The following is a 25322-nucleotide window of genomic DNA, read 5'->3' on the forward strand; positions in this document are numbered from 1 at the left end:
GACACAAACGAAACTCCAAATCACACAAAACAAACACACACACACACACACACACACACACACACAAAGACACACACACACACAGACACAGACACAGCCGTGTGGGGGGGGACACAAAAGCCACAGCCATGTCAGGGTTTGTACTATGCTTAAGACTGCAGCGCTAATGATTCATGACACTTCTAACTGCAGAGGAGAAATGAGTCGCTCTGTAATTACTATGGAAATGTGTTCATTTCCCATCAGACACACACACACACACACACACACACACACACACACACACTAATACAGAGCCACCTCTAGCAGTGTTTCAAATGTGGGGTTTAGTGTTTTGCAGAAGGTGCACATATATGTGTGTGTGTGTGTGTGTGTGTGTGTGTGTGTGTGTGTGTGTGTGTCTGTGTGTGTGTGTGTGTGTGTGTGTGTGTGTGTGTGTCTCTGTGTGTGTGTGTGTGTGTGTGTGTGTGTGTGTGTGTGTGTGTGTGTGTGTGTGTGGGTGGGTGGGTGGGTGGGTGGGTGGGTGGGTGGGTGTCTACGCCCCCACGGGATTATCGCTCTTGGAGCAGAGGTGTGACCCATGTCCCCATTCCCCATATGTTCTAAACACATGCCCCAAAGCACTGTATGTGTTCGAGAGTGTGTGTCAAGGGGGTAATGATCGTCCCTTGGTGTTCGACTGGCTTGAGCCCAGCTGATAACCAGGTGGGGCCCACCAACTCCCCTTTCATAAGAACATTATGCCCCCTCCTCTTTATCCCCAAATACCAGCAATCAGTCCCTACCCTCGTGTGAGTGTGTGTTTGTGTGTGTGTGTGTGTGTGTGTGTGTGTGTGTGTGTGTGTATTCCCATAACAGCCTATTGATGTCTGGGTTATACCATGCATTCAGCTGTGTAAAATCAACACAAGGATTAAAGACCAAATGACTGAGATTTACTGAGCCTGGCAGACCCCACCTTTCTCCATTTTTGTTGCTACGCATGCTTCTCATTCTTAGTCATAAGACGTTTCTCTGTTTATGCTTTATTCTTCTCTTTTATTAATTTGGTCTTTGTTTTTTGTCCTTATCTCATTTCTCATATGACTTTTCTTTATCAAAGGTTTTTTTTGTTTGTTTGTTTTTTTTCGCTATTTCTTTCAGTCTCCTTTTCTCTTCTGTCCTCCTCTGTACTGCTTCCTTAAATCACATGCTGCAGATTCCCAGTTACTCTTGGCTCTAAGCCGAAATCAATTTGTCCTCATGATGGACAGACATACTGACTGGTAGCTGCTTTACCTGTGCAGCAGTCAAGGAGGATAGGATAAGAGAGGAAAAGGGAGAGTAGAGGAGAGGAGAGTAGAGGAGAGGAGAGGAGAGGAGGCCACAGTATTTATGTCATGTTTATTACCTCATTATATAAAACGGCTTTTACATTTTATGTTTTTTGGCCTAAAATTTAAAAGAGCAGTAAATCACAGACAGTGTTAGTGGTGGCTGATTCAAGCCGAAGGCTGAAGCACAACAAAGTGAGGGAGAAAATACGCTGACACAAACGAAACTCCAAATCACACAAAACAAACACACACACACACACACACACACACACACACACACACACACACACACACACACACACACACACACACACACACACACACCGGCAGTATCCTCCTGTCTGGTCTGTCAAGCAGAACCAGAGTTTAACACTTCCTCGCAGCTGGACGGCAGGATTGAGTTGATCAATTTGTCAATATTTTGTCTTGATCGTTGAACTGACCACCGCTGCAGGGTGTGTGTGTGCACCCAGGGGGGTGGAGAGAGGGCACAGAAGTGTGTGTGACCCATGATAATGTTGAAAGGATTGGTTACCGGCCAGAGGGGTGCTTAAATGCATAGATCTGCCTCTATAGGGACATCTGTGACACTCACACACACACACACACACGCGCACACACACTCACTCACTGAACCTCAGGCGTAACTTCCCTATAGGGAAGTGTGGGATTGACAGGTAAAACAGAAAGAGAGGAATAGTTTGTTACTTTTTCCCTCCAGGCTCATCTTAGACAGAGGAGTGGGGTGTGTACAGACAAAAGGAAATATCTAGTTGTTTATACACAAAGCTATTGGCTGTGCACAGAGTAGTATGGGATTTTCCTGGAAATATGATAGATTTAATACAGCAAACATTGCACATAAAAAAACTGAAGAGTGTGTGATCGTGCATAGAGGTGCTATTAAGCCATGTTGGCTTCTGTATACTGGGAAAACAGTCGATACAGGATCATAACCCAGCTGTGCGCTTCTTTTTCAGGCACTGTGGATACATCAAAGCCAAGCAGGACCCAGATGAAGAGAAGATGCAGTTCCAGCATGGCCGAGGTAAAGACACAAACTCATACATCCATCCAAACAGAAAACAGCATTCACAGAGACAAACACTTTTCATTTGTTGCAATCAAATATGCAAACGTGTGGCTTTGATCTCATTTTCTGTGCGCAAATTCATCACTAACGTTATACAATGATGGATACAAATGTAGTGCATTTTGTTTTTGTTTTTCAAATTCTGTGATTCATTTTTATGTGTACATTTATGCTTATGCAAGCACCTCCGTACACACACACACAACTTGTCTTCACACCCGCCTGCAATGACTCACATCAGTGCCTGTATTTATTGCTGTAAACAAATGACAGGAGGATGCATATTTTACCAGTTTGAACTCAGGTGAACACTCCAGGAGCAGAAACGACTGCTCATTTATTCATATACAACACCCTCACACTCACTGAAGAATGAGAACTTAAACAGTCAGAGCTGCACCATATAGCACACACTTCAGGAGTCTGTAGCATCCTCAGCTGAAGAAACCACGTCATTTCACACTTTCTTGCACAATGTTTGCTGGCAGAGTTGAAGCTCCTTATGGGTGCCTGTTAAAATTATGACTTATTTTAACACCATTATGAACAAAGTAGTTATGTGTTTCATTATGTAATAATTCGTAATGCCGCTCAAATAGAGCACCCACGCTCAAGCTCACATTTCAGCATGCATTCACACTGCACAAATGTCTGAGCAGGAATCAATGTCAGCTCTGGAGAAAACTACTTCAATCCCCTATTAATACTATTATCTGTTTTTTTTTTTAAATTGCACAATCATGTACCCAGCCAAAGCTGAATATGTTACAATACATTTAACTTTTATCTTTCTCTCCGCCTTTCTCCACTCCCAAGTTAAGCTCCCGGGCAGCAGGACCTACATCCATCCTCACACCTACGAAGATCCCAACCAGGCTGTCAGAGACTTCGCCAAAGAGATCGATGCTTCCAATATTCGCATAGAGAGAGTCATTGGAGCTGGTGAGTTGGCAGTAAAACAGCAGTAGGCTATATTAAAAACTCAGAAAAGCAGTAAAAATGTAACTTGAGTGAATTCAAATGACTTAAACTATGGTTCATTTTTAGGGATTCTTTGGAGTCATATTCGCACCCATGGACAATCCAGTTTATTTTTGGCAACTGAACAGTAGCACCTGTAAAATTAAAAAATTTTGGTCATGTAAAATAAAAAAATAAAAAATCTGGATGCCATTTAGATTCAATATTAGATCTTATAAAGCTTCCAAAAATACGGATATGAGAGCTCAGATATTCATCAGTACAAGTTCTTTTTTTTTCCCCTGCAAGTTTCACAGTTTTATCAAACCTTTGTCTCTGTGTGCGTGTGCGTGTGTGTGTGTGTGCGTGTGTGTGTAGGAGAGTTTGGGGAGGTGTGCAGTGGTCGGCTGCGTGTGCAGGGAAAGAGGGAGATCTACGTGGCCATCAAGAGTCTGAAGGCGGGATACTCAGACAAACAGAGGAGGGACTTCCTGTCTGAGGCCTCCATCATGGGACAGTTTGACCATCCGAACATCATCAGGCTGGAGGGTGTTGTCACGAGATGTGAGTGATGAATAAAAACTTCACATCATCCTTTAGTGCATGGTTGGATCATATGTCTGGTTTTGTAATCTTACACTCCCCTTTCATTTCTCCGTATGTGTGCTGTAGTAATGTGTGTGTGAGTGTGTATCTGTCACATACTTGTGTGTGCCACAGCAGAGCTGTTGGTGGTGACCCTGGATCAGATAAAAGCTCCATTACCATGGTAACAAACTGATGACGCATAGGGGTGTGCATGTGAATGGCGACTGTCCACCTCTCAAACAGCCACCTGTTTATTTCACATGATTGTGTTAGGCAATTAGAGCGAGTGTGTGTTCATGTAGGTGAGACAGACACAGGCCTGGTTCAACAAGATAGCTGATTTGTTATCGCTGGGACTCGCTCTCTCAATCACTCACACACACACACACACACACTCTCCATCTATCCAGCTCTCGTCTTATTTCCCTATCTCACTCTCCTCTCTCTCTCAGTCAGTGTCCATCTAATCTTCTCATTCAATCGCCCCCCCGTCTCTCTCTTTTTCTGTGTCTCTCTGCCTCGCTCAGTCAATTCCAGTCTCCTCTTCTCTCCCTCTCGTGCTCTCGCTCTCCATGTCTCTCTCGCTAAATCTCAGAGTACATCAACACTGAGCCAGCTAAATTTGAAAACACATCTTTTTCTGCTGGTTTTAGTCCCACATCCACACTAATGCAGCATGCGCAGCTTGCTTGGCTGTTTTGGCCGACCGCTTTTGTTGATGCAATCCCCGCCCCTGGAACAACAGAGCTCTTTGCTTTATGGAGTTGAACAAAGAAACATGGAGGCCCTATCCAGGCAGATGCTCAGATCAGGCATCCCTGGCCTAACCTGGCCCAACAGCAGACCATTCCTAGGTGACCAAAATGCAATGCTTGATTTATTATTAGTTAATTATTAGTTATCATGCGCAGCACACAAAAAAATGCCAATATTACATTATAATCATCATCATTATCAATCCTAATTAAACTTTTCACTGTGAAAAGAAGTTCAAGTAAAACAAAAGTGTTTACAGCAGGGCTCTGATCATCCATTCCCATTTGCGAGTGTGTTAATAATGCGGTTTCCTTCAGCCACAATTGTTATGAATGTCTCTGTTAATCTGTTAATAAGCGTCAGTCTGCCTTTTTCACAGCCAAAAAAACAACTCTTTTTGAACATGGTATCCAACGCTTTTGCCAAACGCTGATGTCAGGCTGCGTGGTCACGGCCTGTGTGGCAGTAAATACAAGTCCGTCATTATGTCATCCCTTCTCTTAAATGTCCAAATAGGGGCTCACTCAGTACAGGTGTTGACATCACAGCTGTAACTGCCCTCATTAACAGACACCATTTATAACCGGCAATCAAATCCCTATTTTCTGCTCATTCAGATGGCCGACAGCAGGAAAAACAACACAAGCGTGGACACCTCTCCATGCCTAAAATGTGTTTTCATTCCAGCCGGTTTTCGTCTCACCTCGTATTCACGTTCCTCAGTGCCGCTCCCGCTGCTCTGTTCCGCCTCTGGTCTGACACCTTGTCATGCAGATGTTTGTGAGAGATCTACAGACAAGCAAAAGGAAGGAGACAGTTGGTACAAAGAAACAGAATTGTAAACATGCAGACGGACAAATAAACCACTGCTTTCCCCACTTTCTCCCTCTGTCACACATGCACACGCACACACACACACACACACACACACACACACACACCACACACACACACACACACACACACACACACACACACACACACACACACACTGATCTTCAGTCCATCACACCGGTGCTCAGTGGCACTTAGGCCAACAACAAAAGAGCAAATGCATATGCATAGGCTTTTATCATGAATATTAATAATTCATAAAGTTAATTGGATGTGTTTTTTAGCTTCATGAATATTCAGGAGCATGCGTATCCCCCTCTGCATTTCTTATTCATTTCCTTTTACACTGTCATTCTTTCTCTCTCTCTCTCTCTCTCTCTCTCTCTCTCTCATTGTCTAAACAGTGCTTCATGTGTAATAACTGTGTCCTTTGCTTAGCAGGATTGGGGTAGTTTGAAGGAGTAGCATACTACAGCAACAAACTAAATCAAATGTGTTTGTTTTATTCTGACAGGCAGACATATAATTATGGCACTTTCGTTTCTTTTTCCAGTGGCACACACACACACACACACACACACACACACACACACACACACTATTCTGATTTAAAATGCCAGAATAAATTTACGAATTACTGCCAAATGCTTAAAATTTTGTGGCAGAGGACAAAAGCGCAGTTGACAGTGGAAACAGCTTGACAAGCAACCTGCTACAACGTAGTAAGGTGTTCTTTATTTTTCTGTGCTCCGTGAATATAAAGCTGTGCCTGTTTTTTTTTTTTGTGGAGTGTGTGTGTGTGTGTGTTTGTGTGTGTGTGTTTGTACATATGGAACGAGTGTCCTTCTACTTTTACATGCGTTTCTTTGTGTCTCTCTTCTCACCTGCCTTCACGGCACATTGAGAAGCTGATAGAGCTCCTCAGAAACAAATCTCACTAGTGGAGCAGTAATTTCACAGGTCACAGCCCAGGGTGTGTATGTGCGAGCAAGGGGGTGAGAGTTGAGATGGGTCAATAATTCCTTCAGGCCCTTTTCTCCGGCACCAGCTGGTCCCTTCACACCGCCCTCAGTCTAATCAGGCAGGCTGACCCTGACTGCTGTGGGCTCAGGTGTGTTGGATTGGTTTGCGTAGGTGTAAGCAGCAGCAGCAGAATCAGCAGTAGTAGGAGCAGTGGAGGTGTCAGCAGCAGCAGAAGGAACTCTTGTAGTAAAATTAGCAGTAGCAGGTGCAGTTATATTAATATATTACTAATGATACTGTAGCAGTAGCAAAAGATGTAGGATGAAACCCAAAGACATTTGGTTTACTGTTACATAAGAAAGAGAAAAAGTGGCACATTTTCACATCTAAAGTGACAGTACAGGAAAACACGCACACAACAAAAATAGCGCCTATTCCCACGTGGATGGATGTATTCATCAGTAAAATGTAAAGTCCAAACGGGTGTGGTGTTTTCTGCCGTTTCTTCATGCAGATGTGACTCTTTTCATGCAGTGCAATTATCCAAACAGTTAATTAATTAGTCTAATCACTTTGGTTCTACAGCATCATCGTACAGGAAGCAGTAACGCTAGTAGGCACTGGTAGTTCTTGTTCTTGTAGATGTCTGCAGAATTTTAGCACTTATACATATAGCTATAGTCTTACAAGTAACACTGTCAGCATAATAGTAGAAGCACTATCGGTAGCAATAATAGCAGGAGTAACACAAGGAGTGGTAGTAGTTGAGTGGTGGTGGCAGGCGCGGTTGTACTAATGGTTGTATTGGCATTATTTAACATTTTGTACAGCTAAATGTCGTGCACCTGAGTGTCTAGTTCGGCTGTCTGCATTTTCTTGTTTCATTTGTTTCTGTGTGTGTGTGTGGGTTTGTGTGTGTGTGTGTGTGTGTGTGTGTTCTTGCCACTTAAAACCACATAAGCCTTCAGCCCCTGCCATGGGCCACCATAATAACCTACTCTGCTGTCTGTCATCTGATTGTTGCTATTGTCATGCTAATTACAGCGCAACATGCGGAAAAGGAGGAAAAAAAAAAGGGCTTTTCTGTATTTGTCTCTCTACACATCAGGAAAGTGCAGCAATCTGCCCCTCCCCACCCCATCCCCCTCCCCCTTTCCCCTCCTCCATCTCCTTATCTTCCCTTCATCTCCCCCGTCCCTCATTTTATCCATCCGTCCTTTATGTGTTTTACAATCGCTGCAACAATCGGCTCATTTGGAAAACCCTCAATTACCGAGCTCCATCTCATCTGCCCACATTGAGCGTGCGCGCCCACACACACACACACACGGCACACAATAAGTGTTTCAATGTTACCTGTCAGAGTGTTTGAAGTTATTCACATTTTGAATATCCATGCAGATCTGAAGACAAATTAGGAAGAGGAAAAAACAGGAGGGGGAAAGTAGAGAAAAGGTGACGATGGGTGCGGGACATCGGGGGAGAAAGGGAAACGGGGGTCGGGGGGGGGGTGGATGGATGAGATAGGATACAAGAGCAAGGAAATGAGAGAACATGGGGCTTGAGAACAAATGAGGGCGACAGGGGGAAGATGTGCGAAGAGATTTGAGGCAAAGAGGAGCGAATAGATGAGAGGAGAGACGGCGAGGAGACAAACGTGAGGAAATGAGGAGAGATGAGAAAGCAAAGAGAAGGGGGAGGAGAGGAGAAGAGAGGAGAGGAGAGGAGAGGAGATAAGGTTATTGAGTTTCTGTCTTTACGTTTCGCCGCAGCCCCGCATCCTCACGCGGCGCTTCCCAGAACAGAGATCTGTCCAGTGTTAAAAGCATTGTATCATTTAGTTCGGACCCTTAACATTAATCAATACAGCAGTTATTTCATTTTCTCGTTTGTACCTTGGGCTGCCTCATTCAATAATGCGGTAATGCGGCCCACCGGCGCACACACACACACACACACACACACACACACACACACACAGATAGCCACTCATAATGTAATTGTCCACATGTGTACAGAGTCTATCACTTTCGTTTACATTCACACCAACACACAAAGAAACAGCCTCTCATAATGTAATTTCCCTGATATACTCTATATAAGTATTCTCTATCACTTTCATACACACACACACACACACAAGAGGCCTAAATGATCCAAGCTTTATCCCGGGGAAAGCAGAGACAACACTTTCTACTTTCACCTAATGAAGAGCTGTAAAAAGGAGCAAACTCCTCTCTGATCCATTCCATAACACACTCCACCTGGCAGAACATCAATACCCAATCTGCACACACACACACACACACACACACACACACACACACACACACACACACACACACACACACCACACACACACACACACACACACACACTTACACAGAGGTGTTTTTAGCTCTGCAAACGGCTGTGTTATTTCTGAAGGCGATGAAAGGCAATACATTCGGATGAATATGAGCGTGATTAGTTAATTATGTGCTTTCAGGGGGAAATTGAGGAGCGCTCGTGAATGTTTGGCGGAGAGGAGCTCCATGATGAGCTAGAGAGGCGCCGTCTTGCCAGTGTGTTTGAAGTGTGGGTAGCGTGTGATGAAGTCGCAACAAGAAGTGAAAGGGATTCTTTGTATTGTTGAGTGTGTGTGTATCTCTATGTGTGTTTGTGTGGTCGTGTTTTTCTGTATTTGTAAGATCCAAAAACGATACTATACCACTATACTTGTGGGGTCCAACAGCCTTTTAGGGACCAAATTGCTGGAACCCATATGTTTAAATGGCTGTTTGAAGGTTAAGACTTGGTTTTAGGGTTGGGGTTACAAGGTTAGGTCAGGTCATCGTTTTGGGATGGGGTTAGGTCTTCATTTGTCTGGGTTAAAGTTATGGTATGGGGGCGGGGAATGCGTTATGTCAATGATGAGTCTCCACGAATATTGTAACAAACTGTGTGTGTGTGTGTGTGTGTGTGTGTGTGTGTGTGTGTGTGTGAGAGAGTGTGTGCGTGTGTGTGTGTGTCAGTACATGCCTGGCTCACATGGCCCTCTAGGCCCAGAAAACACAATGAATGTGTTTCATTGTGCTTCTATCTTGAACGCATCTAACACCGTGGGCCTGAAGGTAATATTCTCCTTCCTCGGTAACATACATGGGCTTACACACACACACACACACATGTAGCACACAAACAGACACACACTCAAACACATAATTGGTTTTCAGAGGTAGTTCTTTTATAGCTCTTTTCCATTTCATGGCTGTCTCCGTTGTAGAATATGACATCTATGCCTATCTGTTCTGTATGGATACACACAGGCGCACACAGAATAACATACATGTATTCACATCCACGGGGTTTACAATCCGAGACACAATTAAGCACACACTCTCCCGCACACACACACATCCCCTTGTTGGAAAAAAAAGCTGTGAGGAGTCAGACCTCCTTTCAGCCACAATCAGTCCCATCCACTGTTTTTATCTCCGGCTGTGACAAACACACAAACAAAAGCACACATATGTTCTCTACCCCTGAACAGAGCTGAAATCAGGCGGTCATCATCATGCCATCCCTCCCTACTCGCTGTGCCCTGAAACCATCTCTCTCTCTCTCTCTATCACACACACACACACACACAGAGCGATACACCACACACAACACAGGCCCCATGTGGAGATAAATGTGACCAGCAGTCCTCACCCCCAGCAGAAGAAAATCCAATTCTCTTTCACTTTTATCCCTGAGACTAATGTTACTGTCAAAGAAGACACCACCACCAGAGACCAGGCGACTCTGTTTGTGTGTGTGTGTATGTGTGTCCCTTTATGTGTGTGTGTGTTTGCTGCAGTGAGATAGTGAATTCATTTAAGCTGATGTATTGCTGTCTTTACCTACAATCTCACTGTAGGCCTCTGTGGTGTTGTCCCTCCCTTTCCATGACAAGCTTTTGACCCCTCCTCACCCCCTTCTTTCCTCATCTTCTCTGATCCAACTTTTTTTCTCCCCCCTTATCTTATCAACCCAATACACTCATACATTATACATTCTTATATATTTACCCCCTATATGTTTAACCTTTTCTTTCTTTCATTGTGTCTCTGGCTCCCACTCTCTTCTTCAGTTTGACCAAATGAGGTTTTATGACATTTTAACCAACATGTTCCCGAAGTAAATAATTAATCGGCACATGTCTTATTTTATGAAAAGCAGCTATATAAGGAGCATCGGAATGAAAGAAAGACTAGGGAAATTTTCATGTCTACTTTTGTCATATTTCAGCCTTAAACAAATTCTTTAAGAAGACTTCTGCCTCCACTTCTTTAGTTTCTCCATCCCCTTCTTGTGCCGTCTTTATCTCTCCCCCAGGGTTTTTTTTCCCAGCATCTCTGAGGTCTGATTGAGGAAATGTGACCTATTCATCACAACTGACATAGTTTTGTGTGTTTACAAGCCACACACATACACACCATCATTTGTGACTACACATTGTGTGCTTGTTTGTCATTGGCTAAGCTCAGCTGTAGGGGGTGGTACCTAGGGAGAACCCTGTAAAACAGGGACAACTGCTGTTTTTGGTGTGTGTGTGTGTGTGTGTGTGTGTGTGTGTGTGTGTGTTTGTGTGTGTGTTTGTGTTTGTGTGTGTGTGTGTCTGTGTGCGTGTGATTGCAGGTACTTTGTTAATCATTTGTAAGCCCCACCCGATGCCATGCAGGGGACCATAGTGCATGCAGCCTGTCAGTCAACCACCCCTCCATCACACACACCATGCACACAAACACACACTCATTCAGGTGCAGGTGCACAACGGTCCACGACCACAACCCCCTTCCCCTTGAGGCTGATTAGTATTCATGAGATCTCAGGAGGCCCCCTGATACACAACCACACACACACACACACACACGCACATATTCTGGTGGATTGGTCCATTCTAATTATCTCCTGGCGTTTATGGAGAGGGCTGATTAGAAGCTGTCAGTGTGACTGATGACGACATGCCATGTTATCCCCCAGAGAGACAGAGAGGAAGGCTGGTCACAGCTGTGGACGCCACTACTTCTCCAACCTCATCTCTTTATAGTTTGTGTCTTTTCTTCCTTGTGATTCTGCTCCGACTAACAGCCGTGTTGCTATGTCTCTCTGCAGGCAAGCCAGTGATGATCATAACGGAGTTCATGGAAAACGGATCTCTGGACACTTTCCTCAAGGTGAGTCACGGCTCAGCTGGAAGGAACACAGCGCTCACATCCGCCCCAAGGTCAGGGCCGCAAGTCTTAACCAAGGTGCAGCTGTAAATTGTTTGAAGTTGTAGAGTTCATTCAAACTGCTGTACTCAAGGACACATTCTTTTGAAAATACAGATAAGAGACCAAACTAAATGTGTCTTTCATCTCTCAAAGCTGGAGAATTCAATCTGTAAAACTTTACAGAAACCGCCAAGGACTTAAGTTCAGTCCCTCGAAGCATCTTTTAAAATAAACAACACTATTTCAGCTGATCGGGCTTTTTGAAGTGGTTTTGATTTGAACCACATTTTTCATGTTCACAAAAGCAACACATTATTGCTTTACACATAAATGTGCGCAGCCGGGAACAACACATCAGACACCAGTTTGCAATATGAAAAATGATTTCATTAAAACGGAAGAAGAACTACTGCCTTAGTTTCTAGAAACATAACATCAATACACAGGACACACAGGGAGGTAGTCATGATATACATAGACACAGACACTGAACTTTTTCTTGATTAAGCACAGGCAGAGAGCTGGTGAGAAACATTCACTCAGATGCGTGACCTCCCAACGCTTTCATCACATGATGGTTGATACTGGGTCTATAAAACGCACTTAGTGTCCGTATCCCAGAGCAGAAAACAGCAGCAGACTGCGAACAAACAGGCAATAAAACAGAGAAAGCGTATTGCTTTGTGTGCAATATTTGCTCCGTTAGGGGATACAAAAATAAACAGTCCATTCCAGATGTAATGTAACACCACCAATGTCATATGGTTAAGAGTCGAGGCAGCAATTGGGGAAAAACACTGAGAATCACCTCCAATGTGCCGGAGAGATTTAAATCTCATGAACGAGGAGGGAAATACAGTCAGCAGAGATATTATGACCTCAGTAAAGAGAATTAAATATTTTGTAAAGTTTAAATCCATGCCAGAGTATTACAAAAGTAAGTCCAGAGTAGTACATTTTACTCAAGGTTATTGTTGAACCTGTTATCCGTGAACAGATTTAAAAATCAAAGGAAGGCTTTGTCACTGAAAAGCACATTATGACAAGAGTTAGAAGAACCTTTCACACAATACGTCATTACATGAACTGATGTTTTTTAAAGAATTAGTCCTTCAAGCCTGAACAAATCACAAACCTGCAGACTATACGTTTATCTAAGAAATCTCTATTTTATTAAAACTGACAGAAGGTACTGAGGCATTTCTTAAAAGCTCAATTATATACAAATGAGAACGGCTCTTGATTTAATGGGAGATGCAAGAAAACAAGGGTATAATAATGTGAAATATGACAAATGTGTGATTCATGACTCCTGTTGATACACAATATGTAGCTGAAGTGACAAACAAGCTGTATTTATTTAGCTGAGCAGCCCTGAATTGAGTTTTGCATACACCCAGATGAATGGATTTTTCCAGCTCTTGTGTGCCTCACGTTGAAAGTCCCCCTGATTCATATTCAGAGTTGTTTGTCAGCCAGTAAAATCACTGCAGTGCTCCAAAGCCATTAAGCCTGTGATGATAGGCCCATCACTAAATAGACACCAATCCCATCAGCAACACTGAAGCAGAATGAAATGAAATCTGACAGATAAAAAATGGCTAAAGCATAATGTCTTGAACACACACACACACACACACACACACACAGATACAGTGCACGCATGTTGTGTGTTATAGCATGTATTCTAATGATGGTAATAAAGTGTGTCCGCAGTGGCTCAATATAATTATGGAATCACTTTTATGGCTTTTACAGCTCATGCGAGCTACTGGCATCCATATGTGTCTTTAATTATGTTGACCATTAATCAAGCAGCTCTCCCTCAGAAATAACAAAAGCATTGTTCTGTCAGTGAAGCTCCTCCTCTTTAAATCTACCCGTCACTATCTTTATCCATCCCTTCCATTTCTTCCCTCCGTCTTCAAGTTTCTCCTTTTTTAGTTTTGGGGCAAAAACTTAAATAATATGCAATAATTTGCCCCAAAAAAAAAAAAGTCTAATTTTCCACCTTTCTCATTTGTCTCCATCTCATAGTCTAACCTCTCTGCCCTGCATTTGTCTCTTCTCTCTTTCCCTGCCCTGCCCACCCTCCCTCCTCCCCCTTCCTGGCAAGGCAATGTGGTGGGCAGATTGATAGAGGAAGTCTGTAGGTTTGTTAGACAGTCCAATCAATCAGCATCTCACAAAACCACCGGCTAATTAACTTACTCCACAGCTGCCGAGGGAGAGACAGAGAAAGAACGATAGAGGAAAGGGAGTGGGGGAGGGGGGTGCACAGATGCAGAAAGATGAAGGAAGATATATAGATAGATGGAGACTGAATCAAACTAATACAGAGTTCTCTCTCCCTCTCTCGCCCTCTCTGAGACGGAGACTGAGGAGAGACAGAGATGGATGGAGAGAACTAAAAGACAGAGGAAAGGAGAGATGATATAAAGGAGAGAGGGTGACTGATAACATGGATGGCTTTTTAACGGGGACCGTTGGCCCAGGGCAGAAATAATTGGCAGAGGAAGGTGAGCTGGACCGCCATCGATCAACAGGCTCGACTCCCTGCCAAAGACAGCTCAAATCTGAAATCCAGTGAGCTCTGCTTGGGCATGCGGTCGGTGTTAAGAGTGGGAAGTTTTGTCTGCTCTGTCAGATCCAATCCTCTGCACGTAGGATTTTTTTTTTTTTCTAAGGTGATCCTCCATTGATCTCTAGAAGGAGGTAATTCATCTTTTGCTCGCCACCCTCCAGAGAGAGGTCAAAGCGCAGAGTTAGCAGGGGCTGGAAAGGATTCAGACTCGTGCTCAGGAACACTTCAGAAGCGTGGATTGGTGCCATCAGAGGTGCTTGAATCCTTGCCTGAACCTTCACTTCCAGCTGAGGTTGCTGAAGGACCCGGCACTAATCTATGTGCCACCCCCGCTGCTGCTTAATGTCAGCGTTTACACTGTGCACTGTGCATTAATTCATCTTTCTCCTTGTCTCTCTCTCTCCAGAAACACGACGGCCAGTTCACGGTGATCCAGCTGGTCGGCATGCTGCGTGGCATCGCCTCAGGTATGAAGTACCTGTCAGACATGAGCTACGTTCACAGAGACCTGGCAGCGCGGAACATCCTGGTCAACAGCAACCTGGTGTGTAAGGTGTCGGACTTTGGCCTGAGTCGGGTTCTGGAGGACGACCCAGAGGCTGCCTACACTACAAGGGTAAGACACACTTTTCACAGGCTGCATCTGTCATAATTAAATGTTGTTCCTGGTCCAAAACAGGCTGGCAAAATCTCTACTTAAACCAGATGTGCATAAATTAAATTTTCAAATGAAGAGACACGCTGCAACGAGGGGCCCAAAAACAGCCAGAACCACTTAAAGACAATTCACTGCGAATAGTTAGTCATATTAGTCATGACATATATTTTATTTCTCCCTGCACTTCACAGTTTACGCCTCCTGTGATTATTGTGACATAACAATTGATCAAACATGATAGTGAGTCCACTTGGGGTATTAGAAACACTGCATAGATGCGCAAATCTGAGACCGGCAGCAATATCAAGGGACCCTAAAGGACCTGATTAGAATAAATATAATTTGGACTTGTGTCCCAGGTTGTACAGGTCCATCAGCCAGTACTGTAAACAAGTATCCCAGCATGCATTGAATATCAACCACTTGCTATAGCGAAGACTGTGACCCAGACTCAAAACTATTACAATAATTTTGGTCCTACAGCGGTTTTTCTATCATCAAATAAAGTTTTGACATTTTAGTCAAGTGAAAAAACATTTAGTTATTCAAATATATTGTTGGAATGCTACAATGATGAAAACTTCAAACTTGGCTCCAGTGTTTTTTTGGAGATGTGTGAGGACCCGCTTGCCGGGTAATACCAGCCAGTCATCTTGGCTCAGCTCCAGAGACGACCAGCTGATCATCATCTGTGCTCATCTCCACAGGAAACTCACTCAATGAGCCCTTTGGTAATTTGCTGAGGGCTCTGACGTCTCCATAGTGTTTTAAACATAAGATCTACAAAAACCTTTGAGTTGAAAATTTATGGCAAACTGGTTTATCTGAAGGCAAAGTAAAAGTTGATATATTGTATTGGACTGCTCATATAAACGTTGTGTAATAGCACTGCCTCTGTTGTGGCTGGTTTTTTGTTTTTGGTACAGATCATGCCACACTCACGTTAAAAACTGATAGATATGCTGTGTACACATGAGTGAATAAAGGCCACATCTGTTCGCCACATCTCATGGTCAACAACAGTCCCTGGAAAAAGAGTCTGCTGAATCCTCACATTCATTCAACTTGCCAAGTTTGAACTCTAAAAGGTCTTATACTTTATGACACAGAGCACACTGTTTAAAACAAAGCTGTTTTGTTTAAGGTCGCTGCACACAATTGATGGTATAAACATATGATGTTCACAAAATAAAATGCATAAACAGGATGAATGAAACTCCTCCTCCCGTTATTTTTTTTTCCTATATATAGTCAAATCGAAGAACTCTTTGTTAACATCTCCATCCTCTCACAGAGCTCTGAGAGAATGAATAAACTCAAACGTCAGTGAGTTAAACCACTGCGGAGTAACTCATCTAAAATGCCCACAAGGAGATGGCATTATTCATATTCATAGGAAGTGTTGGGGATGTTATTTTTAATATGGCATTAGCATTGCCCTGGGAGGAGTGTATCAGCCGCTGACTGCTCTATTGCAATCTAACACACACACACACACACACACACACACACACACCGACTTATGTCAGGAGACCTAGATGGAGAGCTGCAGGCATGGAGGAGGGGAGGGAAAGGGAGAGGCCGAGGCGGAGATGGGGAAGAGACAGGGAGAGAGGAGTGGGTATCGAATAAGACCCAGGATCTGGAGAGGCAGAGAGAGAGAATAAGGGAAGACAGGGGGAAGGATCCAGTGAGAGCAGTTAAGAGAAAAAAAAAGAAGAAAAAAAGGAGATGGTGTAGGGGTGGACAGGGGGTGGTGGAAACGAAAGTACAGTGCTGAGTGACTTGGCAGCTTTGTCTTTTATTTGACTTTGACCAAGAAGAGATGGGGAATACTAGGTGGTGCAGAGGCAGCTGCCGCATGTTAAAAAGCTGAACCGAGCCCTATAGAGGTAGAGTTTGTGTGAAGACAAGAGAGAGGGGGCGGGGATATCTCACTGCCTGTTGTGTCTATACACTGGGCTTTATGGAATCCTTTTGATCTGCGCATCAACAACAAAGGCAGCGTGGAGGAAGACAAGGAAATTGATGGCAAAGGAAAGTCAAGTGCAACAACAAACACAGAAGCAGAAGTTGAAGTTAATGCTGAACGCATATTAGAGAGGAGTGCTCTTTTGTCAAGCTTGTGTATAATCTCATCTGCTGTGTTATTGATGGCACCAGGCTTCTCCACAACACGTACCAATAAAACAATCTTTAAATATTTACACTATTACAGACAGGGTAAAACATCAAGTTCAGGATGTCATATTCAGACTGCCAACAATGTGCTGACTGATGTAAACCGTTTACAGGGAGGGAAGATCCCCATCAGATGGACGGCTCCGGAGGCTATAGCTTACAGGAAGTTCACCTCAGCCAGTGATGTGTGGAGTTACGGTATCGTCATGTGGGAGGTGATCTCATATGGAGAGCGACCCTACTGGGAGATGTCCAACCAGGATGTGAGTCACAAACACGCACCTCATGTCTCAATAGTCTCATGTATTTTTTTTTTTTCCTCAACCCTCAGGTCAATTCTTAACTATGAAAATGAATTTTCCTGGACATTTTTATTTCCCTTTTCTTGCATTGATTACAGAACTTCATATCTGCCTCCGTCTCCCTGTAGGTGATCAAAGCAATAGATGAGGGCTACCGTCTTCCCGCTCCGATGGACTGTCCTGTGGTGTTGCACCAGCTCATGTTGGACTGCTGGGAGAAGGGACGCAGCGACAGGCCAAAGTTTGGACAGATTGTCACAATCCTGGACAAGCTCATCAGAAACCCAGCCAGCCTCAGAGAGCTGGCCAACAGCTCAGTATGGTCAGTGGGAGAAAGTTATAAATTAAAGCTGTGAACTCAACACTTTCACCGACACATGCACGTAGTCCATAGATACAAGGATTAGATTATTTGGTGGTATGTGCACAGACGACATAATGACTACCTTCCATCTATGTTGTACATCTACTTTATAAGTATTGAAAATTGGGCAAAGTACAAAGAGCCTTTTTTTTCAGTAAGATCTTATAGTCATTCTTATTTTTTATCCAAGTAATATTTGTCAGTGAAAAGATTTAAATATAGGTTTGTTGTTTGGCATATCCATAGTCTCACATTCAGTTTAGACACCCTGTCTCCCCCAGCTGTACTGCACACACACATAGAATATCATTATTTTTACATTTACATTTTACACTTCAGGCGTTTGGCTGATGTTGTGAACCAAACTAGCAAACCGAGCGAACAGCAGAAGATATTTCAGTCCCTTTCAGCGGAGACAGAAGATACTCGAAGACTGCAGTTCAAAAGCACTACCAACAAGAGGCAACACATTGTAGACAGAACGAACAACATGATCACAAAGAAGAGTCTTATACAGCGGACCTATAGACTGTGGCATGGCTTTAAATGAAGCACATATACCAGTGGGTGTAAGCGCATATTGAATGTAAGTGTAAGTGCAGCTGCAATTAGTCCTGTGTATACAAGGTATTTACAAAGTTTGAGCGTGAAAATGAATAAATACACAGATCATTTATAACAATTTACAACAAAAGGAAGCAAGCATATACGTCAAAGGGTTTCAGATCATGTACGCCTGTGCGGAGGGGGGGCAACAAGGGGATGAATCATTAATCATACTTACCCACTAATGAGTGGGTTTAAAGTTTAGGGTTTATATTTTCTTTTCACAGTGGATTTGAGTCTGTCATGCTGCGGCTGTTGCAGAATTTAAACTATTCTGTCCAGATCCAGCACCATGAATAAGCATTAAGCGACTCCTCAAGTGTGCTCCAGACAGTTTTCATTATTATGAATAACAGTAGTCGAATTTAATAACAGTTCCAAGGGCGAGTAACTGAATTCAACACAAGTCGGAAATTTTTTATTTAGCCACTCAACGGGCCGAAGCTTCATTGAGTTGTGAGTGTGCTTTGTATCCCAGCAGGGAGGACCCGTCCACCCCAGAGTTCAGTGTGAATACAGTGGATGAGTGGTTGGAGGCCATCAAGATGGGCCAGTATAAGGAGAACTTTTCCAGTGCTGGATATGTCAGCTTGGACTCAATCCTCTACATCAGTGTCAGGTACAAACGGCTGGTGCCTCGTCCCTTTAAAATGAAACACTCAAAAGGTCAAGATTGTCAGCAAAAGACGTATTACATTCCACTTGAGTGTCATTTGAAATTAAAGAAGGGGATTTACACAAGTATCTTGGACAAGGAATCTCAAGCAGCTGTTTGGCATTTGAAGGACAATGTAGATTTATTTCTCTAAAAACATCATTAATAAATCATTTTTTTCTGTTTTTTCTTTCTGTCTTTTTTCTTTTAGTGAATTGGCTAAAATGGGTGTGACTCTGGCCGGCCACCAGAAGAAGATTCTGTCCAGCGCGCAGGGCCTGCAGACCCAGGGGACGCACGTCCAAGTATAACAGTTTCCACATAAACACACAGTGAAACAGAGCCAAAATGGATGCTCCTGTGAAGAGTTTCCCCCCCCTGACATGGAGTTGTAATGGATACTCTGTGCTCGGGCCTCCATTGACTTTGAGACACACTGAGATGGAGACAACATGGACGCTTGACTCGTTCACCTTCGCGCGCAGTTTCACCATTCTTCCCATCCTCGATGGGCACTACCGGCTTTAGCACTCAGAGTCCCAGCAACACAACCACCATTATCGAGCAACGGAGAGACACATGTCCAACAACAAGGCCACATGTAGAGCATCCCAGATCATTTCACATCATATCAGCGCAACAAAAGAGGAAAGAAAAAAAAAAGATTTTTAACAAAAGAAATGACAAAAAAACAAATTAGAATATAATTATCATCACTGTCTGTGAGGTGTACAGTTGGTTTTTACTGTCATTTTGTTTGTTTTGAGTTTTCACCTTGAAGAGTTTTAAAAGGGTCAGAAGATATGTATATGTGTAGATATATGTTTATATGGGCTGTGTGTCCCACAACCGTAGAGATGGACCTAACGTTTGTATTGGTGGTGAGGTTTATATCGCTCAACCTTAATAGGAGTTATTATCTAGTACGTGTATGGCCCCTTCCATTGCTCTCTGTATACAGAAAGGCAATGAATGGGCCGAGATTCTGAATGACATGAATGTGTGGGGTGAGGGGAACAGAAAACCTGGACCTTTAGAGATAGAAAGGGATGTAGATTTTTGCTAGCTCATGTAGGATGGAAGTATGATTCATTTAAATTGTGTATTTGACCAGGACAAGGGCTTCCCTAGCGACTGCTCTCAGACACACTTCCATAGCAACTAGACCCAGTGCACGTTTGCTTGTCTGCTTGCACTTATGATGTAACTGAGTGCAAAGTAACAGCAGAAACAGCTTAAGGTGGAGATAGCACAGTGAAAATTTTTACTCTTCCATAACTGTCTATTCCAAACAACATTGCCTATTCAGCTGTTATAGTATGATGTTGTTGGGAATATTTCAGCCCAAGAATTTGCCTTCCTATGTTTCAGGTGTGTTAAGAAATTTATAGTGTTTTGTGTGAAGCAAAGGTGACGCAAAGGTCATGATAGAGTTGACACTGTTAAGAACGTGTAACTTGTTTTTCCAGTGTTGTGCCATGTACAGTACAGTAACTTTGAAATGTTCATCTGGGCAACATACCACCATTCCCTCTATTCTCTTTCCTTTCATCAGCTCTCATGGCTGGATGGTTACACAAGGCCAGTCACAATAATTACAGTGTTTTGTCCAAGTAGTTTGCCTGATGAAAAGGAGCACTGGAATGGATTCTTTTTTTTTTCAGCAAGATGAAATATATGCAGTGTTGATTTCAGCTGTGCCACCGAGGGTTTAACTTAAAAAAAAAAGAGGATTTGTGTGTCGTGTACTATCTCACTTTCTTGTTATCTGTCATGCCAACCTATTTCAAGCATCCCTAGTTTCAAACCAACACTTATAAGGCTGATTTACAACACAATGTTTACAGCAAAAAGCAAATAAATTGGTTTGCTTGTTTTTCCTTGTCAGAAGGAAACAGCTGCTTATCACATTAATTACAAGGTTAGATATGATGGGACCCTCTTTGTGTGCACTGCATTAATGGCACTGAATCTGCTTTTAGTGTATTCCCAAACCCAGTTTTAATATATGTGGTACTCTATAGGACCAACAGTGGCATAAAGTACAGTATATATGATTGTATCATAGTGTAAAATATGTACAGTGTTGATTTCCAATGTTAGAATGTTTGTAATGATAACGATGATGATGACTATGATGTACTTTTATTGTGAAAAAGAGATTTCTGAAGTACTCGTTCAGGGGCGGGTCGTAAGGGAGAAAAGTGAAGGGAGGTGATTCGTTGGTATGAACAAAGGAATGTAGCATGGCGCGAAGCTTCTGCTTTGATTGACAGGTGACAGTGACTGCAGTTTCTACCATAGTGTTAGAATGAGTAGAATGTACTTTCCTTATTGATACACTGGCTTAATTTGCATACCCAACTTAGACAGTAATTACATGCATATTTTAAGCATGTCTCCGCATTCAACATAACTTTTGACAATACTTGTTTAGGTAAGGAAGGGAGGGAAAGGGTGAGGTTGAAATAAATGAACTCCTCTAATCAAATTTCAACGCAAATTGAAAATTCTTTAAACACCCTCCCCCAAAACAGCAATTGTCTAATCCTAGCCAAGCAATTGTACCTAGGAATGGCAGACCTGTCAAGTTTTGCATTTCTTCTCATGTCCAAGTGGTGTGCATGGACCTGTAGTAAGAGTAGGAAAATTAAAGAGTTTGGACGCTAATTTCATTTTTTTTCCCTTTGCAAAACCAAAAACACAAGAGTTAAATTGTAATATTTAGATTAAACAGTGTGTTTATCTCTCCTAATGCAAGCTACAATTGTTAGCATGTCTGGCTAATTTGCCTACCTACAGTTGTAACCAAGCAGTATTTCAAAGGTCAAGGTCAGAGGTTTGTGGGGTTGCAGGTTATGTAAAAAAGGAGGACGTCCGCTATGTTGTATTTCCTCGCTTAGTTGAAGCCAGTTCTGGATGCTATCAGTAGGGTTAGAAGCAATGTCCTGATTTTCTCTTGTGAAAAGAGAAACACACGGTTATGATTAAGTAACTCTACACAGCAATACAAGAGCAACACCATTTCTATGTGTTCTATGTGAATCATCAATTGGTGAGGATGCAAACTTTTTGCCTGGGACATGCAGCTTTAGCCTTGGTCTTTTAGTACAACATCATGTGTGTAGCCATCAAGTGCATATCTAAGACGCTTATCGCAGTGTTTTGGTTTCAAAATGAGTCATGTAAATACTTGTTTCCAACATGATAGGATAGCCGGAGATGGCATTTTCAACCAATTCGTGGAGCAAATGATAGCTTAAGTAGCTAGCTAGCTACATCTGATGAAATGTAGTGGAATTTTACTAGCAATCATTTTAGCTGGCAAAATTAGCGTTCACCAGCTAGAAATAAGAAATTGCTTTTAACTGTCTCTCTCATCTGAAATCCATTGTCTCAAAAATTAGGAAGAATTTTGATGGTAAATCTGCCACACTTATCACTGTGTTGTGCTAGAATGTAAAGCTTGACAGGCCTAGCAACAGTCGCCAAGGGGTGGGGCTTAGTAAAACTGTCACTGTTTGGCGGAGCCAAAATGAGAAGCAGAGTAAAAATTTCCACCCCTGCTTAGCAGCACAATAAGGTTTTTTACTTGTTAAATGTTGTTGTTAAATATGTTTAAATACAGAAGGCATACAGATACATTTACAGCTAAAAGAACATAATATAGAGATTAATTTCTCATTACCAAACCACTTTGCTGTTTTGTCAAATAAGCCACAGGCAAAAATACAATTCAGACAGTCTGATACTGTTCATTCTACTCTTGCTAACTCTATGATTTCACTCTAGCGGACTACCCTTGACCGCTGGCCTTTTAGATGCCTTATTTACTGAGCTATTGTTCTTTTCTGTTGCCCTATAGAGGCGATATTAAGAGTAAAGTGTATGTACAGGTAGTATTTATCTGTGTTCTTAAGATGACCTCACATCAACACCCTGGTTTTGTAACATCTCAGAGACCCCCTCCAACTGCACCTTCACTTTCTATGCGGAAGAAAATCATTTTTTTCTGAAATATTACATTAAACCTTGAAGCTGATCACCAATTAAGTTGATGGAGAAAATGACAATATTGTGCTTATTTATGAGTAATAACATATTCAGTGATGAAAACAAAATGCAAATAATAGATGTGATTGGCTTCTATTTTGATATATTTGGTTGCATTATTGTGTTAATGTGAAAAATTCCTCATTCAAAGTCAAGGTTAGAACAAGATGAAGTATCGCCCAAAATATATCAGTAAATAGTGACAATGTTCTCCTTTTTTTTTTTTCTTCTTCTTTTTTTTTTTTTAACAAGCTTGTTCAACACTCCCATTTTTAGAAATTTTAAGACTACAGAAGTTATACTCACACTTTGGTTTCAACTCTCCAAATCCCAAGTTTGTGCCACTATTCACCCTATCAAGGTTAGCTATGTGGGTTGGTTTGCTTGTTCTGAAACATGGCATCTGTCCTCCATTTCCCACCAGGTATGTATTGTAAATGTTCATGAGTGATTCTCATTCGAGATGTTCAGCTCTCTGTCTCTTTCTCTCCTCCTCCCCCTCTCTCTCTTTCCCCCTCTCTCTCTCTCTCTTTCTTTGGCCACCGTACAGTGCTTATTTGTCCTCATGCCAGTTTCCTCTGCGTTGCTTGTTGTAAAGGGTGTAGGCATTCTAATGTCTTTCATGTTGCTGTAATAAATATGCTAATATTTCTAATTTCTCACCTGAAGCCTGCAGTGTCTTTTTCTTTTCACACATCTGCTGCATTTTTCTTTCTGTCTCTCAGACACACATATTCACATATGCACACAGAAATACACTCATTCACTTGCTCAATTCCACAGTACAATTACACTGGGACTTACAGAATATGATGATTTCAAATTCAAAGAGCCTTTAGATTAAAGTGTTTTGAAGCCCTCACTTAATTATTTTTTTGCTGTGTAACAAAGCCTGAAGGTATCAAATTTTGTTTTGCTGAGCACCTGACCAGTCGTGCAGAAAATCAGTGAATGGGAAATTCAAGGTTAGTCTCATTTATCCCCAGCCCTGTCTAAATGGTGATAGTGGTCGTGAAACTCCTATCATGCCATTCTTAAATGGTAAAATATGGCCGGTCTGCAACCACATCTTCATTAACAGTGTGTGTGTGTGTGTGTTCCCTACTGAGAGATAATTTTGTCTCAGGGGAGGGGGAAGGTCAATGACTCCTGGCCTTGGTTAACCCCTTAATGCACTGGCCCAGTTTCTGTCAGTCTATGTTACCGCCATTACACCTCATTTAGCCCATCATATTAGGTTCCATATTTCCCTACCACTTGCTCCCTCCTTCGCTTTCTTTCTTTCTTTCTTTCTCTCTCTCTCTCTCACACACACATACACACACACACACACACACGGCTACAAATCAGGTCTGTTCTCCATTTTCCTCAGTATCTATCCCCTCCCTCTGCCCTCCACTTAATCTTTCTGCTGGCCTCGTGCATCCTCATTTTTTACCTCACCTTTCCTATCCATCCTGCGCAGACAGACAGAAAGGTTGTGGCTAGTCCTCCGACCTCGAATACCCCATTATCTCCCTCTTCTCATAGCTTTCTGACTTCCCCTGCCTCCATCCATCTACCCATCCAACCATCCATCCAAAGGTTTTCTCCACATGCAGCCCTCTCTTAGAGGTCCATTGCCTCTTTCTGTCTCACTGCTATCACCACTGGGTTTCCCTTCACCATTAAAGGCCAATCTATAACTTTGGACTTTTGTCTCCAGGTGTCTCAACGGGGAGAATGTCATCTCACGTATTTACTCTGGATAACATGGAAGCTACCAGGAGCCAAAGGCTTAGGCGATTGATTCATCATGCAGCTGCTATTGGCATCATGTGAAAAGGTCAGGTGTCCCTATGGAGAACACTTTAAAAGGCCATTGGTGACTGATGAGCCTGTCATGTTTCTATCACACACACACATGCGCAAGTACTCTCTCACTCTGTTTCTCTGCCTTCCCCTCTATTCCACCGCTCTGCTCTCTCTCTCTCTCTCTCTCTCTCTCTCTCTATATGACACACAGACGTTCACACTCCCATGGGAATGGTAATTGGGCAACTCTGTCATGCTGTCAGGTGTGGGTTTGAGTGTCCCCTCATGTGCAACAGCAGACATTAAAATAACACAAGAGACCTAACTGCAACCGTGACCTCAGCAGGGGTCAGCTGTGTGTGTGTGTGTTTGAAT

The 25322-nt window shown here is 42.7% G+C and overlaps 1 protein-coding gene across 3 annotated transcripts in view; it reads left to right on the top strand.

Moving 5' to 3' along the window:
* epha4b (eph receptor A4b) overlaps positions 1–23815 on the top strand; it is an 88443-nt gene extending 64628 nt beyond the window's left edge. The window contains exons 11-19 of one of the 3 annotated variants that reach the window (XM_056391066.1): positions 2297–2364; positions 3226–3351; positions 3748–3933; positions 11650–11711; positions 14741–14950; positions 17287–17436; positions 17604–17797; positions 18924–19064; positions 19312–23815. In XM_056391066.1, the coding sequence (XP_056247041.1) occupies positions 2297–2364; positions 3226–3351; positions 3748–3933; positions 11650–11711; positions 14741–14950; positions 17287–17436; positions 17604–17797; positions 18924–19064; positions 19312–19411 (1237 nt within the window). In that variant the 3' untranslated portion in view covers positions 19412–23815. The remainder of the gene's footprint in view (positions 1–2296; positions 2365–3225; positions 3352–3747; positions 3934–11649; positions 11712–14740; positions 14951–17286; positions 17437–17603; positions 17798–18923; positions 19065–19311) is intronic. The other 2 variants (XM_056391067.1, XM_056391068.1) reach the window with 2 other exon arrangements.
* The last annotated feature ends 1507 nt before the right edge of the window (positions 23816–25322 follow it).

Source organism: Seriola aureovittata, chromosome 12, assembly GCF_021018895.1.
Source record: "Seriola aureovittata isolate HTS-2021-v1 ecotype China chromosome 12, ASM2101889v1, whole genome shotgun sequence".
Classification (NCBI taxonomy): domain Eukaryota; kingdom Metazoa; phylum Chordata; class Actinopteri; order Carangiformes; family Carangidae; genus Seriola; species Seriola aureovittata.